The following is a 23,277-nucleotide window of genomic DNA, read 5'->3' on the forward strand; positions in this document are numbered from 1 at the left end:
TAGGTTACTGACACACACCGACATACAGGAGGCACCGGTGTAGGTTACTGACACACACCGACATACAGGAGGCACCGGTGTAGGTTACATGTATCAGCAGAACCATATATACACGTTACTGACACACACTGACATACAGGAGGCACCGGTGTAGGTTACATGTATCAGCAGAACCATATATACACGTTACTGACACACACCGACATACAGGAGGCACCGGTATAGGTTACTGACACACACTGACATACAGGAGGCACCGACGTAGGTTAATGACACACACCGACATACAGGAGGCACTGGTGTAGGTTACATGTATCAGCAGAACCATATATGCACGTTACTGACACACACCGACATACAGGAGGCACCGGTGTAGGTTACATGTATCAGCAGAACCATATATACACGTTACTGACACACACCGACATACAGGAGGCACCGGTGTAGGTTACATGTATCAGCAGAACCATATATACACGTTACTGACACACACCGACATACAGGAGGCACCGGTATAGGTTACTGACACACACCGACATACAGGAGGCACCGGTGTAGGTTACTGACACACACCGACATACAGGAGGCACCGGTATAGGTTACTGACACACACTGACATACAGGAGGCACCGACGTAGGTTAATGACACACACCGACATACAGGAGGCACTGGTGTAGGTTAATGACACACACCGACATACAGGAGGCACCGGTGTAGGTTACATGTATCAGCAGAACCATATATACACGTTACTGACACACACCGACATACAGGAGGCACCGGTATAGGTTACCGACACACACCGACATACAGGAGGCACCGGTATAGGTTACTGACACACACCGACATACAGGAGGCACCGGTATAGGTTACTGACATACAGGAGGCACCGGTATAGGTTACCGACATACAGGAGGCACCGGTATAGGTTACTGACACACACCGACATACAGGAGGCACCGGTGTAGGTTACTGACACACACCGACATACAGGAGGCACCGGTATAGGTTACTGACACACACCGACATACAGGAGGCACCGGTATAGGTTACTGACACACACCGACATACAGGAGGCACCGGTATAGGTTACTGACACACACCGACATACAGGAGGCACCGGTATAGGTTACTGACACACACCGACATACAGGAGGCACCGGTGTAGGTTACTGACACACACCGACATACAGGAGGCACCGGTATAGGTTACCGACATACAGGAGGCACCGGTATAGGTTACTGACACACACCGACATACAGGAGGCACCGGTGTAGGTTACTGACACACACCGACATACAGGAGGCACCGGTATAGGTTACTGACACACACCGACATACAGGAGGCACCGGTGTAGGTTACTGACACACACCGACATACAGGAGGCACCGGTGTAGGTTACATGTATCAGCAGAACCATATATACACGTTACTGACACACACTGACATACAGGAGGCACCGGTGTAGGTTACATGTATCAGCAGAACCATATATACACGTTACTGACACACACTGACATACAGGAGGCACCGGTGTAGGTTACATGTATCAGCAGAACCATATATACACGTTACTGACACACACTGACATACAGGAGGCACCGGTGTAGGTTACATGTATCAGCAGAACCATATACACACGTTACTGACACACACCGACATACAGGAGGCACCGATGTAGGTTACATGTATCAGCAGAACCATATATACACGTTACTGACACACACCGACATACAGGAGGCACCGGTGTAGGTTACATGTATCAGCAGAACCATATATACACGTTACTGACACACACTGACATACAGGAGGCACCGGTGTAGGTTACATGTATCAGCAGAATCATATATACACGTTACTGACACACACTGACATACAGGAGGCACCGGTGTAGGTTACATGTATCAGCAGAACCATATATACACGTTACTGACACACACCGACATACAGGAGGCACCGGTATAGGTTACTGACACACACACCGACATACAGGAGGCACCGATATAGGTTACTGACACACACTGACATACAGGAGGCACCGGTGTAGGTTACTGACACACACCGACATACAGGAGGCACTGGTATAGGTTACTGACACACACCGACATACAGGAGGCACCGACGTAGGTTAATGACACACACCGACATACAGGAGGCACCGATATAGGTTACTGACACACACTGACATACAGGAGGCACCGGTGTAGGTTACATGTATCAGCAGAACCATATATACACGTTACTGACACACACCGACATACAGGAGGCACCGGTATAGGTTACTGACACACACTGACATACAGGAGGCACCGACGTAGGTTAATGACACACACCGACATACAGGAGGCACTGGTGTAGGTTACATGTATCAGCAGAACCATATATACACGTTACTGACACACACCGACATACAGGAGGCACCGGTGTAGGTTACATGTATCAGCAGAACCATATATACACGTTACTGACACACACCGACATACAGGAGGCACCGGTGTAGGTTACATGTATCAGCAGAACCATATATACACGTTACTGACACACACCGACATACAGGAGGCACCGGTATAGGTTACTGACACACACCGACATACAGGAGGCACTGGTGTAGGTTACATGTATCAGCAGAACCATATATACACGTTACTGACACACACCGACATACAGGAGGCACCGGTGTAGGTTACATGTATCAGCAGAACCATATATACACGTTACTGACACACACCGACATACAGGAGGCACCGGTGTAGGTTACATGTATCAGCAGAACCATATATACACGTTACTGACACACACCGACATACAGGAGGCACCGGTATAGGTTACTGACACACACCGACATACAGGAGGCACCGGTGTAGGTTACTGACACACACCGACATACAGGAGGCACCGGTATAGGTTACTGACACACACTGACATACAGGAGGCACCGACGTAGGTTAATGACACACACCGACATACAGGAGGCACTGGTGTAGGTTAATGACACACACCGACATACAGGAGGCACCGGTGTAGGTTACATGTATCAGCAGAACCATATATACACGTTACTGACACACACCGACATACAGGAGGCACCGGTGTAGGTTACATGTATCAGCAGAACCATATATACACGTTACTGACACACACCGACACACAGGAGGCACCGGTGTAGGTTACATGTATCAGCAGAACCATATATACACGTTACTGACACACACCGACATACAGGAGGCACCGGTATAGGTTACCGACACACACCGACATACAGGAGGCACCGGTGTAGGTTACATGTATCAGCAGAACCATATATACACGTTACTGACACACACCGACATACAGGAGGCACCGGTATAGGTTACCGACACACACCGACATACAGGAGGCACCGGTATAGGTTACTGACACACACCGACATACAGGAGGCACCGGTATAGGTTACCGACATACAGGAGGCACCGGTATAGGTTACCGACATACAGGAGGCACCGGTATAGGTTACTGACACACACCGACATACAGGAGGCACCGGTGTAGGTTACTGACACACACCGACATACAGGAGGCACCGGTATAGGTTACTGACACACACCGACATACAGGAGGCACCGGTATAGGTTACTGACACACACCGACATACAGGAGGCACCGGTATAGGTTACTGACACACACCGACATACAGGAGGCACAGGTGTAGGTTACTGACACACACCGACATACAGGAGGCACCGGTATAGGTTACCGACATACAGGAGGCACCGGTATAGGTTACCGACATACAGGAGGCACCGGTATAGGTTACTGACACACACGACATACAGGAGGCACCGGTGTAGGTTACTGACACACACCGACATACAGGAGGCATCGGTATAGGTTACATGTATCAGCAGAACCATATATACACGTTACTGACACACACCAACATACAGGAGGCACCGGTATAGGTTACTGACACACACCGACATATAGGAGGCACCGGTATAGGTTACTGACACACACCGACATACAGGAATAGATGAATCAAAGTGTACCTAACCAATCAGTTCACACGCTGTGCTTAAAAAGGACCATTAGGAGCTGGCTGGTTGGTACTTTATCTCTCTCTTTGCTTTGATACATCTCCCCCCATGGTCTCTTACCTGGACAGACACTGCCCCGTGACCGCTGTCCCTCGTGGTTACCACCGACTGCATCCGCTTTCTTTCCTGAGCTGCTTCCACTGGGGCTGCGCATGTACTTACTGCCCCTACTGGAGGGCGGGGTGGGGATCCCAACAGAGATCGGCATCACCGGACTGCAGGAAAACAGAAGAGACATCACGTAACAGATGCAGGAGCCAGTGACCCTGTATACACAGGTGCGCCTAGTAACCCATTCCACTATGGGGGAGATGTACCAAGCAGTGTGAAGAATGGAGAGGTGGACCAATCAGCTCCTACTCTACCTATACATTTATCTACTAGGTTCTATAAAACATTAGGCAGAAGATCAGGGATTGCTATGCACTAACATCTACAGTCTTTACACTGCTTGATACACCTCCCCCAGACACACGCACAACTTTCTGTCGCACCTAGAACATGGGCAACATGAATACAGATACATAAATAAATGCATGGCGCAACCCTAGTGTTCATTCTAGCACCCTACACCTTTCATAACCCATGCAGCTCCTCTTTCCTAGCACAGTCAGATCTGTATTTCAGCAGAGAGATACAGACCAATCTGTGCTAGAATTTGAAAGGCGCAGGGTTCTATAATGAACGCTACAATCCTTACTGCCTGCAGTTACTCCACTCACCAGAAGATCCCATGAAACACTGCATCAAAAGCGCACGTGATAGGCGGACCACAAGTCTCATTGCCACACGGCGCGGGTCAAACATAAGGGCACTGTGCCACACAGACATGAAGCCTCAGGATGCCCCCAATACATAATTGCATTCCTTGCTGCCCCTCGCAATGATTTATTTTAAATGTAACATTCCAGACAGTACTGGACCCCGAATATTAGGGGTATTCATTATGGAATGGCAAATGTTGGAACTTCCCAGCAATAGGAATCCCAGGCTGTTTCCGTCCGGTCCGACAGTAACTCGACAGTCGGAATTCAATGTCCCGGCTGTTGAGTGTTGGAAAGTCCGTGGATCAGCTAAAACGGGCGCGGATTGGCAAAAAAATGCTCATGAATTCGGCGATCAACGGCCGTTTCCGACAAAACGGATTAAACTTTAAAAAGATTCGGATCTGACAGCCTTCAACACTGGCAGCACTGATTAGGCGAGGGACTATTCCCCCTGTCGGAAATTATCTCAACCTATTGAATACCCCCCTATATGTCCGTGTGTCGGCATTAAATAGTCTTCTCTCTCGGAAATGCATCTTGCCGTTTCTGGAAAATAACCTATGCGGCACTGCGTAAATGAGGTGGGGGGGGTGGGGAATATGGGCAGATTGCTCCTATTATTATATAAAACATCCATAAATGAGAAGCGTCTCTGCTTTCACCTCCATGTTGTGAATAATTTACAGCAGACTTTGGTGCAGTCTGAATTTTTCTTCAGGGATGGGAAGTTAAATACCTTTAATTTGTTCTAATTATTTCAAATTTGCAAGTTAATTGTGGCTGATCATTAAATAACAAAAAGGGCTCCAGTCTCCACAGAGCCGTCCTTCTACCTCTCGCATTACTTAAGCTACATTTCAGCACGCATGAATTAACTTTCTAAATAATCGCACAGTTTGACTAAATGGCTCCGGAAAAACGAGAGCCGATCCTCGGGAAATGCATTAATGGACATTACGGGGACGACTGGGACCAATGTTACATTCCACGGCTTCCTAATGGGGTCTTATTTACCCATCTTAAGGGTTAAGGCAGGGATGAGCTGCACTGAGGCCTCTGTATAGAGCTGCAGAAAAAAATATAAAACCAATGGGAAAATAAAAGTCCTTTTAGAATAGACCACGTTCGTTTCGACAGCGGCAATGGCAAAACTTGACTTAATGAAAATATGGGATCTCAAGTGATCAATTTCTGATATCGGTAGTTTGTTCTATGGACAAGGATGCTTCAGCTGGACACAGGGTTATATGGTATAAGCTTAGATTGTAAGCTCCTTGGAGCAGGGCCCTCTTCCATCCTGTTCTCACAGCACTTCAGTTACAGCTCTATCCGACTCAGCGGTAGATGTATGAAGCAGTGATCAGGGAGAAGTGATAAAGTGCCTGGTACTTTATCACCGGCCAATCAGCTCCTGGCTGTCTTTTTTTAAACCCAGCCTGTAACTTAACAGTCAGGAGCTGATTGGCCGGTGATAAAGTACCAGGCACTGTGGGCCTTATTCTAGTTCACTATTTCTGACAAATTCCTTCTTAGCTGGACAAAACCATGTGCACTGCAGGTGGGGCAGATGTAACATGTGCAGAGAGAGTTAGATTTGGGTGGGGTTGTACTTCAAAGTGAGATCTATATTGCAGTGTAAAAATAAAGCAGTCAGTATTTACCCTGCACAGAAACAAAATAACTCACCCAAATCTATTTCTCTCTGCACATTTTACATCTGCCCCCCTGCAGTGCACATGGTTTTGTCCATCTAAGAAGGATACATCTGCCCCTCAGTGACCGTTTATACCGGCGTCTCTTCTCACTGTTACCTGTGCTGTTGTAGTGTCTCAGTCACTGTAATGTTCTGTGTCCCCTGTATTGTACTTATGTGTGCCCTATGTACGACGCTGCCAACCCCTAGTGGCGCACTATAAATAAAATGTAATAAACCTCAGCCTTTGAACTACAGGTAGAGTCTCCCGTATCTGGAGATCTCTTATCCGAAATATTCCAAAAACCGTGGGTTTTGAGAACTTCTTCAGCGGTCCCAGGAGTGTATTGCTTGGGTGACATCACCGGCGCACCTGCAAACTCGTGTAATGCACCCCTGGGACCACCGAAGAAAACCCTGAAGGCTGCCGGGGGACGCAGATTGACCAGGTAAGTATGTTTTAAAAAAAAAAAATCCAAAAATGTAAAAATCCCTTATCCGAAATGATCGTGGTCCCGTACAACCTGCATTGTATTTTTTTTCTTTTGATTTTTGTTTGGGGGGTGAGGTTTGGTGGCAATGGTTTAACACGGTACAGACATCGCCAGCTGCAGCTGTGCCACTGGCCTACTGGTGGCCGCAATCAATCACGCGCGAGTGTCGAGTCGACATTTTTCAAATAGTTCTATAAAATATAATCACAATAAAATAAATATATGGCCTAAAAGGCCAGCCGGGGGAAGACCTATGTAGACGCACGACAGGCCATCCATTTTTCTGCTGTGAGTTTTTAACGAAATGACCTGAAATCCGTCAAACAGCCGCTCTGCTTTGTCACGACGCTTACTTTAACACCTGCCAAAGATAAAGCATTGCGCACACCCAGACAGATTTATGCAGCGCCTAAGGGACGGGGCATCTATGTGTAACCGCCTTACAGGTGAAATAAATATACGGGGTGAGAATATACGTGCGAGTCACTACGCCAGGCGCGCTCCCCTGCACGGTGGGTTCCAGGACCATTTAACGCCACCGTGCGTCACCAATGTGAAATCTTGATCGGATACAACCTTATTATTCCAGACCGTTATTATTCCATAAACGCACACAATGGAGATTTCATTCGCAAAAGTTCAACCAGACGATTCCGCACTTTGGTATCAGCCGCATTAAAAAATAAAAAGTAAAAAAATAACAGCCGGGGAAGTGCAAATAGCTTTCTAAGTCTGATTTATTGAGTGACATTTCCGTCCTTAATGTCTGCTATTTATACAGTACGCTCCCTGTACAATCCCTGCACCCCGCTGGCTCTCCCTTATTACACTGCATGGCTGTAATGTCTTCCCGTGATACAGAGTCTTCCAGCTTGATGTGTGACAGCGATACATCACAGGGGACGGCTCGCGTCGCTATACCTGCCTCGGCTTTCCAACATCATAAGCTGCAGACGCAGAACAAAACTGGAACGCCGAAGCTTCCTCCTCACAGCCTGACAGCAATAAATAAAGGAGTCTCTGACGGTGGGCAGAGGATCCAGCTGCAGATAATGGAAAGCAATAACGGAACTTAACTAAATGCTAAATCCTTATGGCACTTTGGCCTTATGTATTATAGCCAGCAGGTGGCACTGTTGCTGTCCCTGTCTATGTGCACTCTGCAGGCAGCAACCTACTGAAGAAACAGAAATATCAGTAACATCACTGTAATGAAATGGCTGGTCATTTGATTTATAAAGCACTATAGATTTCTGCAGTGGTTTGATATATAAAGTAGTTACATTAGAGGTGCGACCTCGCTGTCTCGTAGGGACCAATCAGCATGCTGAAAGTCATTCACTGTACGGCTGCAGGATGGTAGTCAGGTACAGAATTCTGAACTCTGATTGGTGGATAAGCTACAGCCCTCTACCATCAGCGTGCTGACAGGCATTCCCTGTGTGGCTGCAGGCTGGGAGAGAATTCTGCACCCTAATTGGTGGATAAGCTACAGCCCTCTACCAATCAGCGTGCTGACAGGCATTCCCTGTGTGGCTGCAGGCTGGGAGAGAATTCTGCACCCTAATTGGTGGATAAGCTACAGCCCTCTACCAATCAGCGTGCTGACAGGCATTCCCTGTGTGGCTGCAGGCTGGGAGGTAGGGAGAAAATCCTGCACTCTGATTGGTGGATAAGCTGAAGCATTCCACCAATCAGCATACTGACAGACATTCACTGTGTGGCTGCTGGCTGGGAGGTAGGGAGAGAAATCCGCACTCTGATTGGTGAATTGCTACAGCCATCCACCAATAAGCATACTGACAGCTAATCACTGTGTGGCTGCAGGATAGTAGTCAGGTAGAGAATCCTGCACTCTGATTGGTGGATAAGCTCAAGCATTCCAATAATCAGCATACTGACAGCCATTCACTGTGTGGCTGCAGATTGGGAGGTAGAGAATTTTTGGTACTTGTTTCCTAGCACGGCGCCACCGATTTTTATTGTAAGCATCGGGTCGGAAAAATCGCGTTGATCGCATCGCATGCCAACCAAATTGCATGCGATGCGATCGACGCAATCGACCCGATTTTTACATTGGAATCAATGTGAAATGGTCCCTGAGACCATATTTTGCATTGATTTTAATGTAAAATGCCCCAAAACACCCCATTTTCATAGAAAACCCCCCTGATGTTTCAAATGCCCCCCATTGTTAACGCCACCCCATTATTGACGCCAACCTGAAGCGTGGCGAGCGCAGCGAGCCCGCGAGGGGCGGCGGTACGCGTCCTCCGACCTTTTCATACCCCTACTATCCACGTCGGCGTGGAGTTGAGAATAGAAAGTGTGGCGAGCGCAGCGAGCCCCGCGGATACCTTCACAGGTATCCGCGTCCCCTCGAGGGCTTCACAGGTATCCGCGTCCCCTCGTGGGCTTCACAGGTATCCGCGTCCCCTCGCGGGCTTCACAGGTATCCGCGTCCCCTCGCCACGCTTTCTATTCTCAACTCCACGCCGATGTGGATAGTAGGGGTATGAAAAGGTCGGAGGACGCGTACCGCTGCGCTCGCCACGCTTCCGGTTGGCGTTTATACCAGGGTGGCGTTAAAATGGGGGGGGGGCATTAACCATACTTTTTACACATATTCAATGTGAAATGGGCCATATTGGCCCACTTCACATTGTCACCTATGTAAAAATGGGTTGATCGCATCGCGGTCCATTATAATGGCCCGCAGCCGACGCGATCAACCCGATTTTCACTTTAAAATTAATTTAACATTGTTTCCTATGGGAAAATCGCGTTGATCGCGTCGGTCGCATCGCGGCCCCTTATTAGGGGCCGCGATGGACGCGATCAACGCGATTTTCACTTTTACCGGCAATTGAGCTAGTCAGAAAATCGGGTCCATCGCATGCCTTAAGTACCTTAACTTAAGGCATGCGATGAACCCCGACGAGCGCCATGCTAGGAAACAAGTACCGAATTTTTCACTCTGATTGGTGAATAGATGCAGCCATCCACCAATCACCATGCTGACAGCCTCTCACTGTGTGGCTGCAGGCTGGGAGAGAATGCTGCCTGGACACTATGTAATGCACAATCAGAGCAGCCAGGCAGAATTCTCTACAGGTCTGCCAAAGCTCTGGAAGCTCCTGCCTGGGGTACAAATGCCCCAGGGCGAGCTCACCCCTGCTTGTAGGCCCCTAGAATAGTGACCTGGTCCTGTGGTTCTGGCTGATCTGAGTTGGAGGAGCGGCTCCACACACACACACACACACACACACACACCGGTCCCAGTGTACTACATGCCTGACACACACACACACAAACCGGTCCCAGTGTACTACATGCCTGTGTCACACACACACACACACACACACACACACACACACCGGTCCCAGTGTACTACATGCCTGTCACACACACACAAACCGGTCCCAGTGTACTACATGCCTGTCACACACACACACAAACCGGTCCCAGTGTACTACATGCCTGTGTCACACACACACACACACACACACACACACACCGGTCCCTGTGTACTACATGCCTGTCACACACACACACACACACACACACACACCGGTCCCTGTGTACTACATGCCTGTCACACACACACACACAAACCGGTCCCAGTGTACTACATGCCTGTGTCACACACACACACACACACCGGTCCCTGTGTACTACATGCCTGTCACACACACACACCGGTCCCAGTGTACTACATGCCTGTCACACACACACACACACACACACACCGGTCCCAGTGTACTACATGCCTGTCACACACACACACCGGTCCCAGTGTACTACATGCCTGTCACACACACACCCCGGTCCCAGTGTGCTACATGCCTGTCACACACACACCCCGGTCCCAGTGTACTACATGCCTGACACACACGCACACACACACACACACACACCGATCCCAGTGTACTACATGCCTGTCACACACACATCCCGGTCCCAGTGTACTACATGCCTGTCACACACACACACACACCCCGGTCCCAGTGTACTACATGCCTGTCACACACACACACCGGTCGAAGTGTACTACATGCCTGCATTATAAACACTGGGGGATGATGTGGTGCGCTGTACAGAAGTATAGTTATACCGATTATTGTACAAAGTTAGTCAGGAGAGCAATAGTGGGTACATAATGGGGCAGAGGTATAATTGTACAGGGGTACAGGTCAGTCAGGAGCTCAGTGGCGGGCCCGTCATGGGGCAGAATTATAATTGTACAGGGGTAAAGGGCAGGCGGGAGCTCAGTGGCGGGCCCGTCATGGGGCAGAGATATAATTGTACAGGGTAAAGGACAGTCAGGAGCTCAGTGGCGGGCCCGTCATGGGGCAGAGATATAATTGTACAGGGTAAAGGGCAGTCGGGAGCTCAGTGGCGGGCCCGTCCTGGGGCAGAGTTATAATTGTACAGGGCAGTCAGGAGCTCAGTGGCGGGCCCGTCATGGGGCAGAGATATAATTGTACAGGGTAAAGGACAGTCAGGAGCTCAGTGGCGGGCCCGTCATGGGGCAGAGTTATAATTGCACAGGGGTAAAGGGCAGTTGGGAGCTCAGTGGCGGGCCGGTCATGGGGCAGAGTTATAATTGTACATGGGTAAAGGGCAGTTGGGAGCTCAGTGGCGGGCCCGTCATGGGGCAGAGTTATATATGTACAGGGGTAAAGGGCAGTCGGGAGCTCAGTGGCGGGTCCGTCATGGGGCAGAGTTATAATTGTACAGGGGTAAAGGTCAGTTGGGAGCTCAGTGGCGGGTCCGTCATGGGGCAGAGTTATAATTGCACAGGGGTAAAGGGCAGTTGGGAGCTCAGTGGCGGGCCGGTCATGGGGCAGAGATATAATTGTACAGGGGGTAAAGGGCAGTCGGGAGCTCAGTGGCGGGCCCGTCATGGGGCAGAGTTATAATTGTACAGGGGGTAAAGGGCAGTCGGGAGCTCAGTGGCGGGCCCGACATGGGGCAGAGTTATAATTGTACAGGAGTAAAGGGCAGTCTGGAGCTCAGTGGCGGGCCCGTCATGGGGCAGAGTTATAATTGTACAGGAGTAAAGGGCAGTCTGGAGCTCAGTGGCGGGCCCGTCATGGGGCAGAGTTATAATTGTACAGGAGTAAAGGGCAGTCTGGAGCTCAGTGGCGGGCCCGTCATGGGGCAGAGTTATAATTGTACAGGGGTAAAGGGCAGTCGGGAGCTCGGTGGCGGGCCCGTCATGGGGCAGAGTTATAATTGTACAGGGCAGTCGGGAGCTCAGTGGCGGGCCCGTCATGGGGCAGAGTTATAATTGTACAGGGGTAAAGGGCAGTCGGGAGCTCAGTGGCGGGCCCGTCATGGGGCAGAGTTATAATTGTACAGGGGTAAAGGGCAGGCGGGAGCTCAGTGGCGGGCCCGTCATGGGGCAGTTATAATTGTACAGGGGCAAAGGGCAGTCAGGAGCTCAGTGACGGGCCCGTCATGGGGCAGAGTTATAATTGTACAGGGGTAAAGGGCAGTCAGGAGCTCAGTGGCGGGCCTGTCATGGGGCAGAGTTATAATTGTACAGGGGTAAAGGGCAGGCGGGAGCTCAGTGGCGGGCCCGTCATGGGGCAGAGTTATAATTGTACAGGGGTAAAGGGCAGGCGGGACCTCAGTGGCGGGCCCGTCATGGGGCAGAGTTATAATTGTACAGGGGTAAAGGGCAGTCGGGAGCTCAGTGGCGGGCCCGTCATGGGACAGAGATATAATTGTACAGGGGTACAGGGCAGTCAGGAGGTCAGTGGCGGGCCCGTCATGGGGCAGAGTTATAATTGTACAGGGGTAAAGGGCAGGTGGGAGCTCAGTGGCGGGCCCGTCATGGGGGCAGAGTTATAATTGTACAGGGGTAAAGGGCAGTCGGGAGCTCAGTGGCGGGCCCGTCATGGGGCAGAGTTATAATTGTACAGGAGTAAAGGGCAGTCTGGAGCTCAGTGGCGGGCCCGTCATGGGGCAGAGTTATAATTGTACAGGAGTAAAGGGCAGTCTGGAGCTCAGTGGCGGGCCCGTCATGGGGCAGAGTTATAATTGTACAGGGGTAAAGGGCAGTCGGGAGCTCGGTGGCGGGCCCGTCATGGGGCAGAGTTATAATTGTACAGGGCAGTCGGGAGCTCAGTGGCGGGCCCGTCATGGGGCAGAGTTATAATTGTACAGGGGTAAAGGGCAGTCGGGAGCTCAGTGGCGGGCCCGTCATGGGGCAGAGTTATAATTGTACAGGGGTAAAGGGCAGGCGGGAGCTCAGTGGCGGGCCCGTCATGGGGCAGTTATAATTGTACAGGGGCAAAGGGCAGTCAGGAGCTCAGTGACGGGCCCGTCATGGGGCAGAGTTATAATTGTACAGGGGTAAAGGGCAGTCAGGAGCTCAGTGGCGGGCCTGTCATGGGGCAGAGTTATAATTGTACAGGGGTAAAGGGCAGGCGGGAGCTCAGTGGCGGGCCCGTCATGGGGCAGAGTTATAATTGTACAGGGGTAAAGGGCAGGCGGGACCTCAGTGGCGGGCCCGTCATGGGGCAGAGTTATAATTGTACAGGGGTAAAGGGCAGTCGGGAGCTCAGTGGCGGGCCCGTCATGGGACAGAGATATAATTGTACAGGGGTACAGGGCAGTCAGGAGGTCAGTGGCGGGCCCGTCATGGGGCAGAGTTATAATTGTACAGGGGTAAAGGGCAGGTGGGAGCTCAGTGGCGGGCCCGTCATGGGGGCAGAGTTATAATTGTACAGGGGTAAAGGGCAGTCGGGAGCTCAGTGGCGGGCCCGTCATGGGGCAGAGTTATAATTGTACAGGGGCAAAGGGCAGTCAGGAGCTCAGTGACGGGCCTGTCATGGGGCAGAGTTTTAATTGTACAGGGGTAAAGGGCAGTCAGGAGCTCAGTGGCGGGCCTGTCATGGGGCAGTTATAATTGTACAGGGGTAAAGGGCAGTCAGGAGCTCAGTGACGGGCCTGTCATGGGGCAGAGTTTTAATTGTACAGGGGTAAAGGGCAGTCAGGAGCTCCGTATGCGGCCCCTGTAGCCGGTCTGAGTGGCCCTCCCACCCGCCTGGCGGATTTGCCGGGAGTAAAGTACAGGGGAAGTCTTGCGAGAGGCTGGTAGTTCTCGCGAGCTTCCTCTTAATCAACGGTAGCCGAAGACTGTCAGTCCTATTCAGTGGCAGCCGCTGGAGCATGGTACGGCTGCAGCAGGACAATTTGTAAGAGAAATTTTTACATATGGCCCCCAAAGGATTTTTTCCCCATACGAATGGCCCTTGGCACAAAAAAGGTTCCCCACCCCTGCTGTACACACACTGCTCTACATAGAACTACGCTGACCACCACCAGGAGCCAGAGCCCAGGCACCACAACGGGGGAAACCCGAGCCCAGGCACCACCACCGGGGAAACCCGAGCCCAGGCACCACCATCGGTGAAACCCGAGCCCAGGCACCACAACGGGGGGAAACCCGAGCCCAGGCACCACAACCGGGGAAACCCGAGCCCAGGCACCACCACCGGGGAAACCCGAGCCCAGGCACCACCACCGGGTGGCCAGAGCCCATGCATGCAATCTATAAATAAAACATTGAAACGTTACATTTTGATAGATATCCTGACACACAGTTACCTATGCGTGAACCCGTTGGTTAGATGGACTGAGGGTGTAGTGTTGATGGCGATGTCTCTGGTCTGCGTTTCAGGCGCTGGCTGATTTCTATAACCAGGAAAAACAAGAATTACCCATAATTCAGTAGCAATATGCGCTGCACCAAGACACAGCGGGGCGGATGTATTCAGCATTAACAAGAGATAAATACAAGGGTGATAAAGAGAAATAAACGTCCAGCCAATCAGCTCCTTACTGACTTTTTAGCAGGTGATTGGCTGGACGTTTATCTCTCCTTATCACCCTGGCATTTATCTCTTGTTAAGGCTGAATACATCTGCCCCAGCATGTGCCAACTGTTCCTTACCCGCCAGTAGCCAATCAGGGTAACGTTTCTGGACTAACTCCTACTGTCTTCATGAGCCCCTAGCAGCTATTGGTAGCTGACTTCACCCAGAACTACGGAGACTACATGACCCCCAACTGCATGAGATTTAGGACACAAATTCTAAGTTATTATAAATCGCACCAGCTGTTGCTAACTGGCTGCAATCATGAAGGAGCTATAAAATACATTTATTGATCATAAGAACCTGATATTCTACAGTCATTGATGAGATAGAGAATCTAGGTACTTGTTTCCTATCTGGGCGCCCACTAAGTTAATTGCGCACCATGCTATTCTCCGTAGTGAAATCTGATCGCATCGCATCGTACACATACACGATATTGAACGATGCGATGCGATGCGATCCGATTCGATTTCCCATAGGAAACAATGTTAAATGGATCAATTTACCCAAATCAGCATAGGGAAGAATGGTAAATGGGCCAGAAACCCCCAAAAAAACCCACAGAGCAGTGGAATGTCCCCCCAAAAGTAGTTGACGCCACCCCGCCATCAACGTGAACCCGAAGCGTGGCGAGCGCAGCGAGCCCGCGAGGGGCGGCGGTACGCGTCCTCCGACCTTTTCATGCCCTACTATCCAGTAGGGCGTGGAGTGAGAATAGAATAGTGTGGCGAGCGCAGCGAGCCACCGAGCCCGAAGCGTGGCGAGCGCAGCGAGCCCCGCGAGGGGACGCGGATACCTTCACAGGTAAACGCGTCCCTTCGCGGGCTTCCCAGGTGTCCGCGTCGCCATGGACACCTGTGAAGCCCGCGAGGGGACGCGTATAACTGTGAAGGTATCCGCGTCCGCTCGCCACGCTTCGGGCTCGGTGGCTCGCTGCGCTCGCCACACTATTCTATTCTCACTCCACGCCCTAGTGGATAGTAGGGCATGAAAAGGTCGGAGGACGCGTACCGCCGCCCCTCGCGGGCTCGCTGCGCTCGCCACGCTTCGGGTTCACGTTGATGGCGGGGTGGCGTCAACTACTTTTGGGGGGACATTTCAATGTTCAGGGGTGTTTTTGGCCCATTTACTATTGTTCCTATTATAATTTGGCTAAATTAAGCCATTTCACATTGTTTCCTATGGGAAATCGAATCGCATCGCATCGCATCGTCCAATATCGTGTATGTGTACGATGCGATGCGATCTGATTTCAGTACGGTGCCGTACGTAGAAAACCTGGGCGCCCAGATAGGAAACAAGTACCAGAATGTATTTGTGGGAGGAGTTATTTAGTCACCGGGGCAGAATGATGTAGGGATCCCTGGTGGTGAATCGGCCATCGGTCGGTACATTAATATTAGATGGATGCTCTTCTGGAAATAGAATTACACCGTATATCTTCTTTCCTACCATCGTCTCTTAGGGGGTGATGTATGAAGCCTTCGGGAGAGATACAGAGGAGAGAGGTAATGTATAAGCCAATCAGCTCCTAAGCGTCAGATAATTGGCTGGTAGTTTCTCTCTCCAATGCCTAGTACATCTCTCCCTTATATTGTAAAACACTGACATTCTATAGACAGGACCGTGGAGGGCTTACGCTGTAACGTGGCTCCTCTTACTACAGGATAATGTATAGACTGTAAGCCTGCGAGCAGGGCCCTCCTACCATTCTGACCGTCTGTAACTACCCAGTTTGTATAAGTGCGGCGGAATCTGCTGCGCTGTATAAGGAACGGTTATAATCATGTGACTTCACCTTCCAGGCCCCTGCTGACACTCCGGCCGAGTCTGCTGCAACTGTTGCTGCTTCTCCTGCAGCTTCACCTCCTGCTGCTCCAACAGCTGCTGCAGCCGTTCCTTCTCTATCTCCAGCTCCATCTTCTGCAGTAGGAGCTCGTGTTTCCTCTGCTCCGTTACCCCCTTCCTGTACTCTGCGTCCTCTCCTGGTGCTCCCCCATTACTCAGACCGGGGCAGCACCGGCTAGATGTGCACCTCTCCGGGGGCCTCGCCGGTGAGAACTCCGGTGGGTGTCTTCCCGGGGTACTGTGTACACAGCAGTGGGACGCTGGTCGGTGTACGGCGCTGCCGCAGCTGCCAGCCCAGTCTGTAAAGTGTGCGTTGGGCGAGCCGGTGCCAACACGTTCCCTCTGCGCACAGTTCTCAGGACTGCGGTGGAAGCCGGTCCGGGGTTTATGTCTGCAGGCACGGACCGAGCAGGAGCTCTCACACTCACTCCTGGGCTTGTGGTACTGCTGGCTGACGTAGGAGCCATTGAGTTCGCTCACCGTAGGCAGACGCTGTGGTTTAGGGACCTGTGAAAACACCAACAGGCAACAGTTTATATACTGCGGCTCACATTTCTAATTTATACAATGCCAAGCAAGAGAGACCGATCATTATAGAAACAAAAAAAAACTGAGGTACTTGTGTATTAGCACGGCGCCCATCGCATTGCATACCATAAGGCATGCGATGCGATATCGCGCGATGTTGTACAATGTCATATAATTTTAAAATTGTATGACATTGTATATGGCATACAATGCGAAGGGATGTGATTAAAAATTGTATAAGCACCCTAATGGGTGCTTACAATGTTAAATGCACCCCCACGCTCGCCCCCCCCCTACTATAAACGTGAACCAGAAGCGTAGCGAGCGCAGCGAGGGGACGCGCATAAACTTCACAGGTATACGCGTCCGCTCGCCACACTTCGGGCTCAGTGGCTCGCTGCGCTCGCCACACTTTATAAAATCAACTCCATGCCGACGTGGATAGTGAGGGTATGAAAAGGTCGTAGGACGCGTACCGCTGCGCTCGCCACGCTTCGGGTTCTTGTTTATAGTGGGGGGTGGCGTTGGGGTGCATTTAACATTATAAGCGCCCATTAGGGGGCTTATACAATTTTTAATCGAATAGGGGGCTAAAATCGCATCGCATGCCATTGGGTGTATGGCATGCGATGCGATAAAAACGCGTGATCAATATCGGGGGCGCCGTGATAATACACAAGTACCAAAACTGATATAGGGGCTGATTCAGATTGGTCGCGATCATTTGTAGGTTGAAGATGAGCGCATGCGATGCCCCTTGCAGTGCCCCAAATTCTGCGGCACGTTGTACATGCTGCTGGTGTTTGGGCGTGGTGACTGGGAGCCAACATGTCCCGTTGTTCTGGCCGTGCCGATCCCAATGGACATAGCGGCACTGGCACTGGAGCACGATTTGGCCTGACCTGAATCTTCAGTGACCAGAGGGTAACTCAGGAGCCTCATGCGGTTGACTCCATGCTGCGCAGTCACATGCCGCAATGAATCACAGAAGCCGTCTCTGTACCTCCTGTGTAACACGATGCATCGGCTGTGCTAGAACGTGCGCCCCTGAGACAGGCTCACAGTACACATTATCAGACCCTACAAACTCGCCATAGCAACGATGACCCTACCAGAGAAGGTCGGACCCGTACCTCCTGTGTCTGCTGTGTAACACGATGCATCGGCTGTGCTAGAACGTGCGCCCCTGAGACAGGCTCACAGTACACATTATCAGACCCTACAAACTCGCCATAGCAACGATGACCCTACCAGAGAAGGTCGGACCCGTACCTCCTGTGTCTGCTGTGTAACAAGACACATCGGCTGTGCTAGAACGTGCGCCTCTGAGACAGACTCACAGTACACATTATCAGACCCTACGAACTCGCCATAGCAACGATGACCCTACCAGAGAAGGTCGGATCCGTACCTCCTGTGTCTGCTGTGTAACAAGACGCATGGGCTGTGCTAGAACGTGCGCCTCTGAGACAGACTCACAGTACACATTATCAGACCCTACGAACTCGCCATAGCAACGATGACCCTACCAGAGAAGGTCGGATCCGTACCTCATGTGTCTGCTGTGTAACACGATGCATGGGCTGTGCTAGAACGTGCGCCCCTGAGACAGGCTCACAGTACACATTATCACACCCTACAAACTCGCCATAGCAACGATGACCCTACCGGAGAAGGTCGGACCCGTACCTCCTGTGTCTGCTGTGTAACACGACGCATGGGCTGTGCTAGAACGTGCGCCTCTGAGACAGGCTCCTAGTACACATTATCAGACCCTACGAACTCGCCATAGCAACGATGACCCTACCAGAGAAGGTCGGACCCATACCTCCTGTGTCTGCTGTGTAACCAGACGCATCGGCTGTGCTAGAACGTGCGCCTCTGAGACAGACTCACAGTACACATTATCACACCCTACGAACTCGCCATAGCAACGATGACCCTACCAGAGAAGGTCGGATCCGTACCTCATGTGTCTGCTGTGTAACACGACGCATCGGCTGTGCTAGAACGTGCGCCTCTGAGACAGGCTCCTAGTACACATTATCACACCCTACGAACTCGCCATAGCAACGATGACCCTACCGGAGAAGGTCGGACCCGTACCTCCTGTGTCTGCTGTGTAACACGACACATCGGCTGTGCTAGAACGTGCGCCCCTGAGACAGGCTCACAGTACACATTATCAGACCCTACAAACTCGCCATAGCAACGATGACCCTACCGGAGAAGGTCGGACCCGTACCTCCTGTGTCTGCTGTGTAACACGACGCATGGGCTGTGCTAGAACGTGCGCCTCTGAGACAGGCTCCTAGTACACATTATCAGACCCTACGAACTCGCCATAGCAACGATGACCCTACCGGAGAAGGTCGGACCCGTACCTCCTGTGTCTGCTGTGTAACCAGACGCATCGGCTGTGCTAGAACGTGCGCCTCTGAGACAGGCTCACAGTACACATTATCAGACTCTACAAACTCGCCATAGTAACGATGACCCTACCAGAGAAGGTCGGACCCGTACCTCCTGTGTCTGCTGTGTAACACGACGCATGGGCTGTGCTAGAACGTGCGCCTCTGAGACAGGCTCCTAGTATACATTATCAGACCCTACAAACTCGCCATAGTAACGATGACCCTACCGGAGAAGGTCGGACCCGTACTTCCTGTGTCTGCTGTGTAACCAGACGCATCGGCTGTGCTAGAACGTGCGCCTCTGAGACAGGCTCACAGTACACATTATCAGACTCTACAAACTCGCCATAGTAACGATGACCCTACCAGAGAAGGTCGGACCCGTACCTCATGTGTCTGCTGTGTAACACGACGCATCGGCTGTGCTAGAACGTGCACCTCTGAGACAGGCTCACAGTACACATTATTCGATCCTGATCGATCTAAATCCAATGCGTTCGATTTCGTTCTCATTTTGTTTATATAAGCAAAAATCGAATAGAACCATGTGTATGCTCTATTAAAAAAGATTATTAAAATTGATATTTTCAAACAAGAGATCCGGTTAGCCCACTGACGGTTGGAATACAGGCACTGGGCAGAAGATCAGTGCTGAATCCCAACATCGCTGATAGAGGGTGTGTTATGGTGTGTACACACGGTACTTTTTGCCTTCCGATGTTGACGATATCGTCAACATCGGATCGGCATCGGATGCAGATCGCAAGGGTTTTAACCCTTCAGATCCCGATCCGCGTTCACATATCGCAAGGCAGAAAGTCTTGTCTGCCATTACTATATAGTGCAGATCTGCACTATATAGTCAGACTTGTATGCAAATCGGATGTGCCTTCAGATACTATCCACGATCCGATCTGATCGTGGATAGTATCTGAAGGCACATCTGACCGTGTATACACACCATTAGGGTTAAGGCTAGGCACTAGAGGGAGGGTTGGAAGGCTAACCTCTAGTGGGGGTTAGGGTGCACTAAAAATGGGGGCTAGGCACTAAAGGGGTACATTTAGGGTCAGGCTGCGAGGGGGGGGTTGGGTCAGGCTGCGAGGGGGGGGGGGGGGGCAGCATGCCAAGTGCCAGGATTCTGATACCGACCAGAATAATATATAATATACACACGCGGATATCCCAATACACTGTTAAAGTATTACACAAGGAAAGTTCCAGATTGAATTTTATAAGGGTCAGAAGCAGATTGTACAGATAATAAATCCCATCCCTCGCCCTGGCACGGGTGTAAAAACACCAACACAAATCTACAAGACTGGGGAACTGCCCATCATACAGTTACATCTAATAAGGCTACCTGAGACCATGGAGGAAATCCTGACCCTGGAAGCAATCCAGTTACCATTCATACAAGCAGGTCCATACATATTGGGACATGTACACACTTCTCAGATTTTTGGCGCTATACACCCCCACAATGGATTTGATATGAACCAACCAAGATGTGCTCTAACTGCAGACTTCCAGCTTTACATTGAGGGTATTTACATGTAAATCAGGAGAACGGAGCAGGAATTACAATGATTTCTATATGCGCCTCACACTTTTTAAGGGACTAAACAAACTAAACAATCCTAAATCAAACTTTCCTTATTACTCTGTTGCAGATCCTTTGCAGTCAGTTACAGCCTGAAGTCTGGAACACATAGACATCGCCAGACGCTGGGTCTCATCCCTGGTGATGCTCTGCCAGGCCTCTACTGCAAATGCCTTCAGTTCCTGCCTGTTCTTGGGGCATTTTCACTTCCGTTTTGTCTTCAGCAAGTGAAATGCTCAATGGGATTCAGGTCAGGTGACTGACTCGGCCATTGCGGAACATTCCACTTATTTACCTTAGAAAACTTTGGTTCCTTCTCCAGTATGCGTCAGGTCATTGTCCATCTGCGCTGTGAAGCACCGTCCAAGGAGATCTGAAGCGTTTGACTGAATATGAGCAGATAATATTGCTGGAAACACCCCATAATTCATCCTGCTGCTTTGTCAGAAGTCACATCATCCATAAATACAAGGGAACCAGTTCTATTGGCAGCCATACATGCCCACGCCATGACACTACCACCACCATGCTTCACTGATGAGGTGGGATGTTTTGGATCATGAGCAGTTCCCTTCCTTCTCCGTACTCTTCTCTTCCCATCACTCTGGTACAAGTTGATCTTTGTCTCATCTGTCCATAGTATGTGGTTCCAGAACTGTAAAGGCTTTTTTAAATGTTGTTTGGCAAACTCTAATCTGCTCTTCCTGTTTTTGGGCTCACCAATGGTTTACACCTTGTGGTGACTCCTCACTCTTGTGAAGTCTACTCTTGATTGCTGACTGACACATAAACACCACTCCTGGAGAGTGGTCTTGATCTGGCCAACTGTTGTGAGGGTATTTCTTTACCAGGGAAGTAATTCTTCTGTCATCCACGACAGCTGTTTTCAGTGGTCTTCCGGGTGTGCTGATGTCCCCGATGCATTCTCTCTTTTTAGGAATGTTACAAACAGTTGATTTGGCCACACCTAATGTTATTGCTATCTCTCTCTGATGGTTTTTTTTTTTCAGCCTAATGAAGGCTTCACTGATAGTGACAGATCTTTGGATCTCATATTAAGAGTTGCCAGCAACAGATTCCAAATGCAAATGTCACACCTGGAATCAACTCCAGACCTTTTACCGGCTTAATTGACGATGAAATTGATGACAGCCCACACCTGTCCATGTGGGTGCCGGACGAGGTCCCGACAGTCGGGCTAATAACGGTCAGGATCCCAACTGTCGGAACTCTATACCACACCTGTCCATGTCCTGTCTTTTGAGTTGATTGTCCCATTACTTCTGGTACCATAAAAAGTGGGAGGCACATATAGAAACCATTGTAATTCCTACACCGTTCACGTGATTCGGATTTAAATAACCTCAAATTAAAGCTGGAAGTCTGCTGTTCAAGCTCATCTTGTTTGGTTCATTTTAAATCCATTGTGGCGGTGAAAAGAGCCCAAAATATGAGAATTGTGTCCATGTCCCAATATTTATGGACCTGACTCTATATTGTTCCTTAACGTATATAATGCACATCAGTGCCAAATTAGGCATTTACGTACTCTATGATAAACTGTGCGTGATACAGATCAGCACAATGAACCCAGACCGTTCCGGGGTACGGACCTGTCCACAGGACGTTGGGGCACATCTTCGAAAAAGAAGAGGAACGCAGCCGGCTGGAGCCACGGTCATGGGCGACAAATGGTGTAGGTGGTTGCGCCACCACTTGGATTACAGCGGTCCAGTATGCCGCTTCCTCGTCCATGTTGGCATGGACCGGCACATGTATGGTTACCGCAGATATCTGGATGAGACGATCGTACCGCACAACAGAAAGAACTGCTCCATCCTTGGTGTTCCGTCAGCTTAATGACATTGGTGCAGTCCCCGCTATATCACACTTAGGCTTTGTATATGGAGGGCAGAACCCCGAGATGTATAATATGTTCTGTAACAGCTGCACAATGAACCGT

General features: G+C 50.4%; 1 protein-coding gene across 1 annotated transcript in view; it reads right to left on the reverse strand.

Annotated features, from left to right (window-relative positions):
* Window positions 1-23,277, reverse strand: part of KIAA1328 (KIAA1328 ortholog) — a 152,343-nt gene that overhangs the window by 54,759 nt on the left and 74,307 nt on the right. Inside the window, exons 7-9 of the mRNA XM_083155366.1 lie at window positions 16,720-17,276; window positions 14,650-14,736; window positions 4,136-4,290 (exon numbers count right to left, since the gene is read on the reverse strand). Of these exons, the coding sequence (XP_083011492.1) occupies window positions 4,136-4,290; window positions 14,650-14,736; window positions 16,720-17,276 (799 nt within the window). The remainder of the gene's footprint in view (window positions 1-4,135; window positions 4,291-14,649; window positions 14,737-16,719; window positions 17,277-23,277) is intronic.

The sequence above is a fragment of the Crinia signifera genome, chromosome 1 (genome assembly GCF_055691185.1).
Source record: "Crinia signifera chromosome 1, ASM5569118v1, whole genome shotgun sequence".
NCBI classification, from domain to species: Eukaryota; Metazoa; Chordata; class Amphibia; order Anura; family Myobatrachidae; genus Crinia; species Crinia signifera.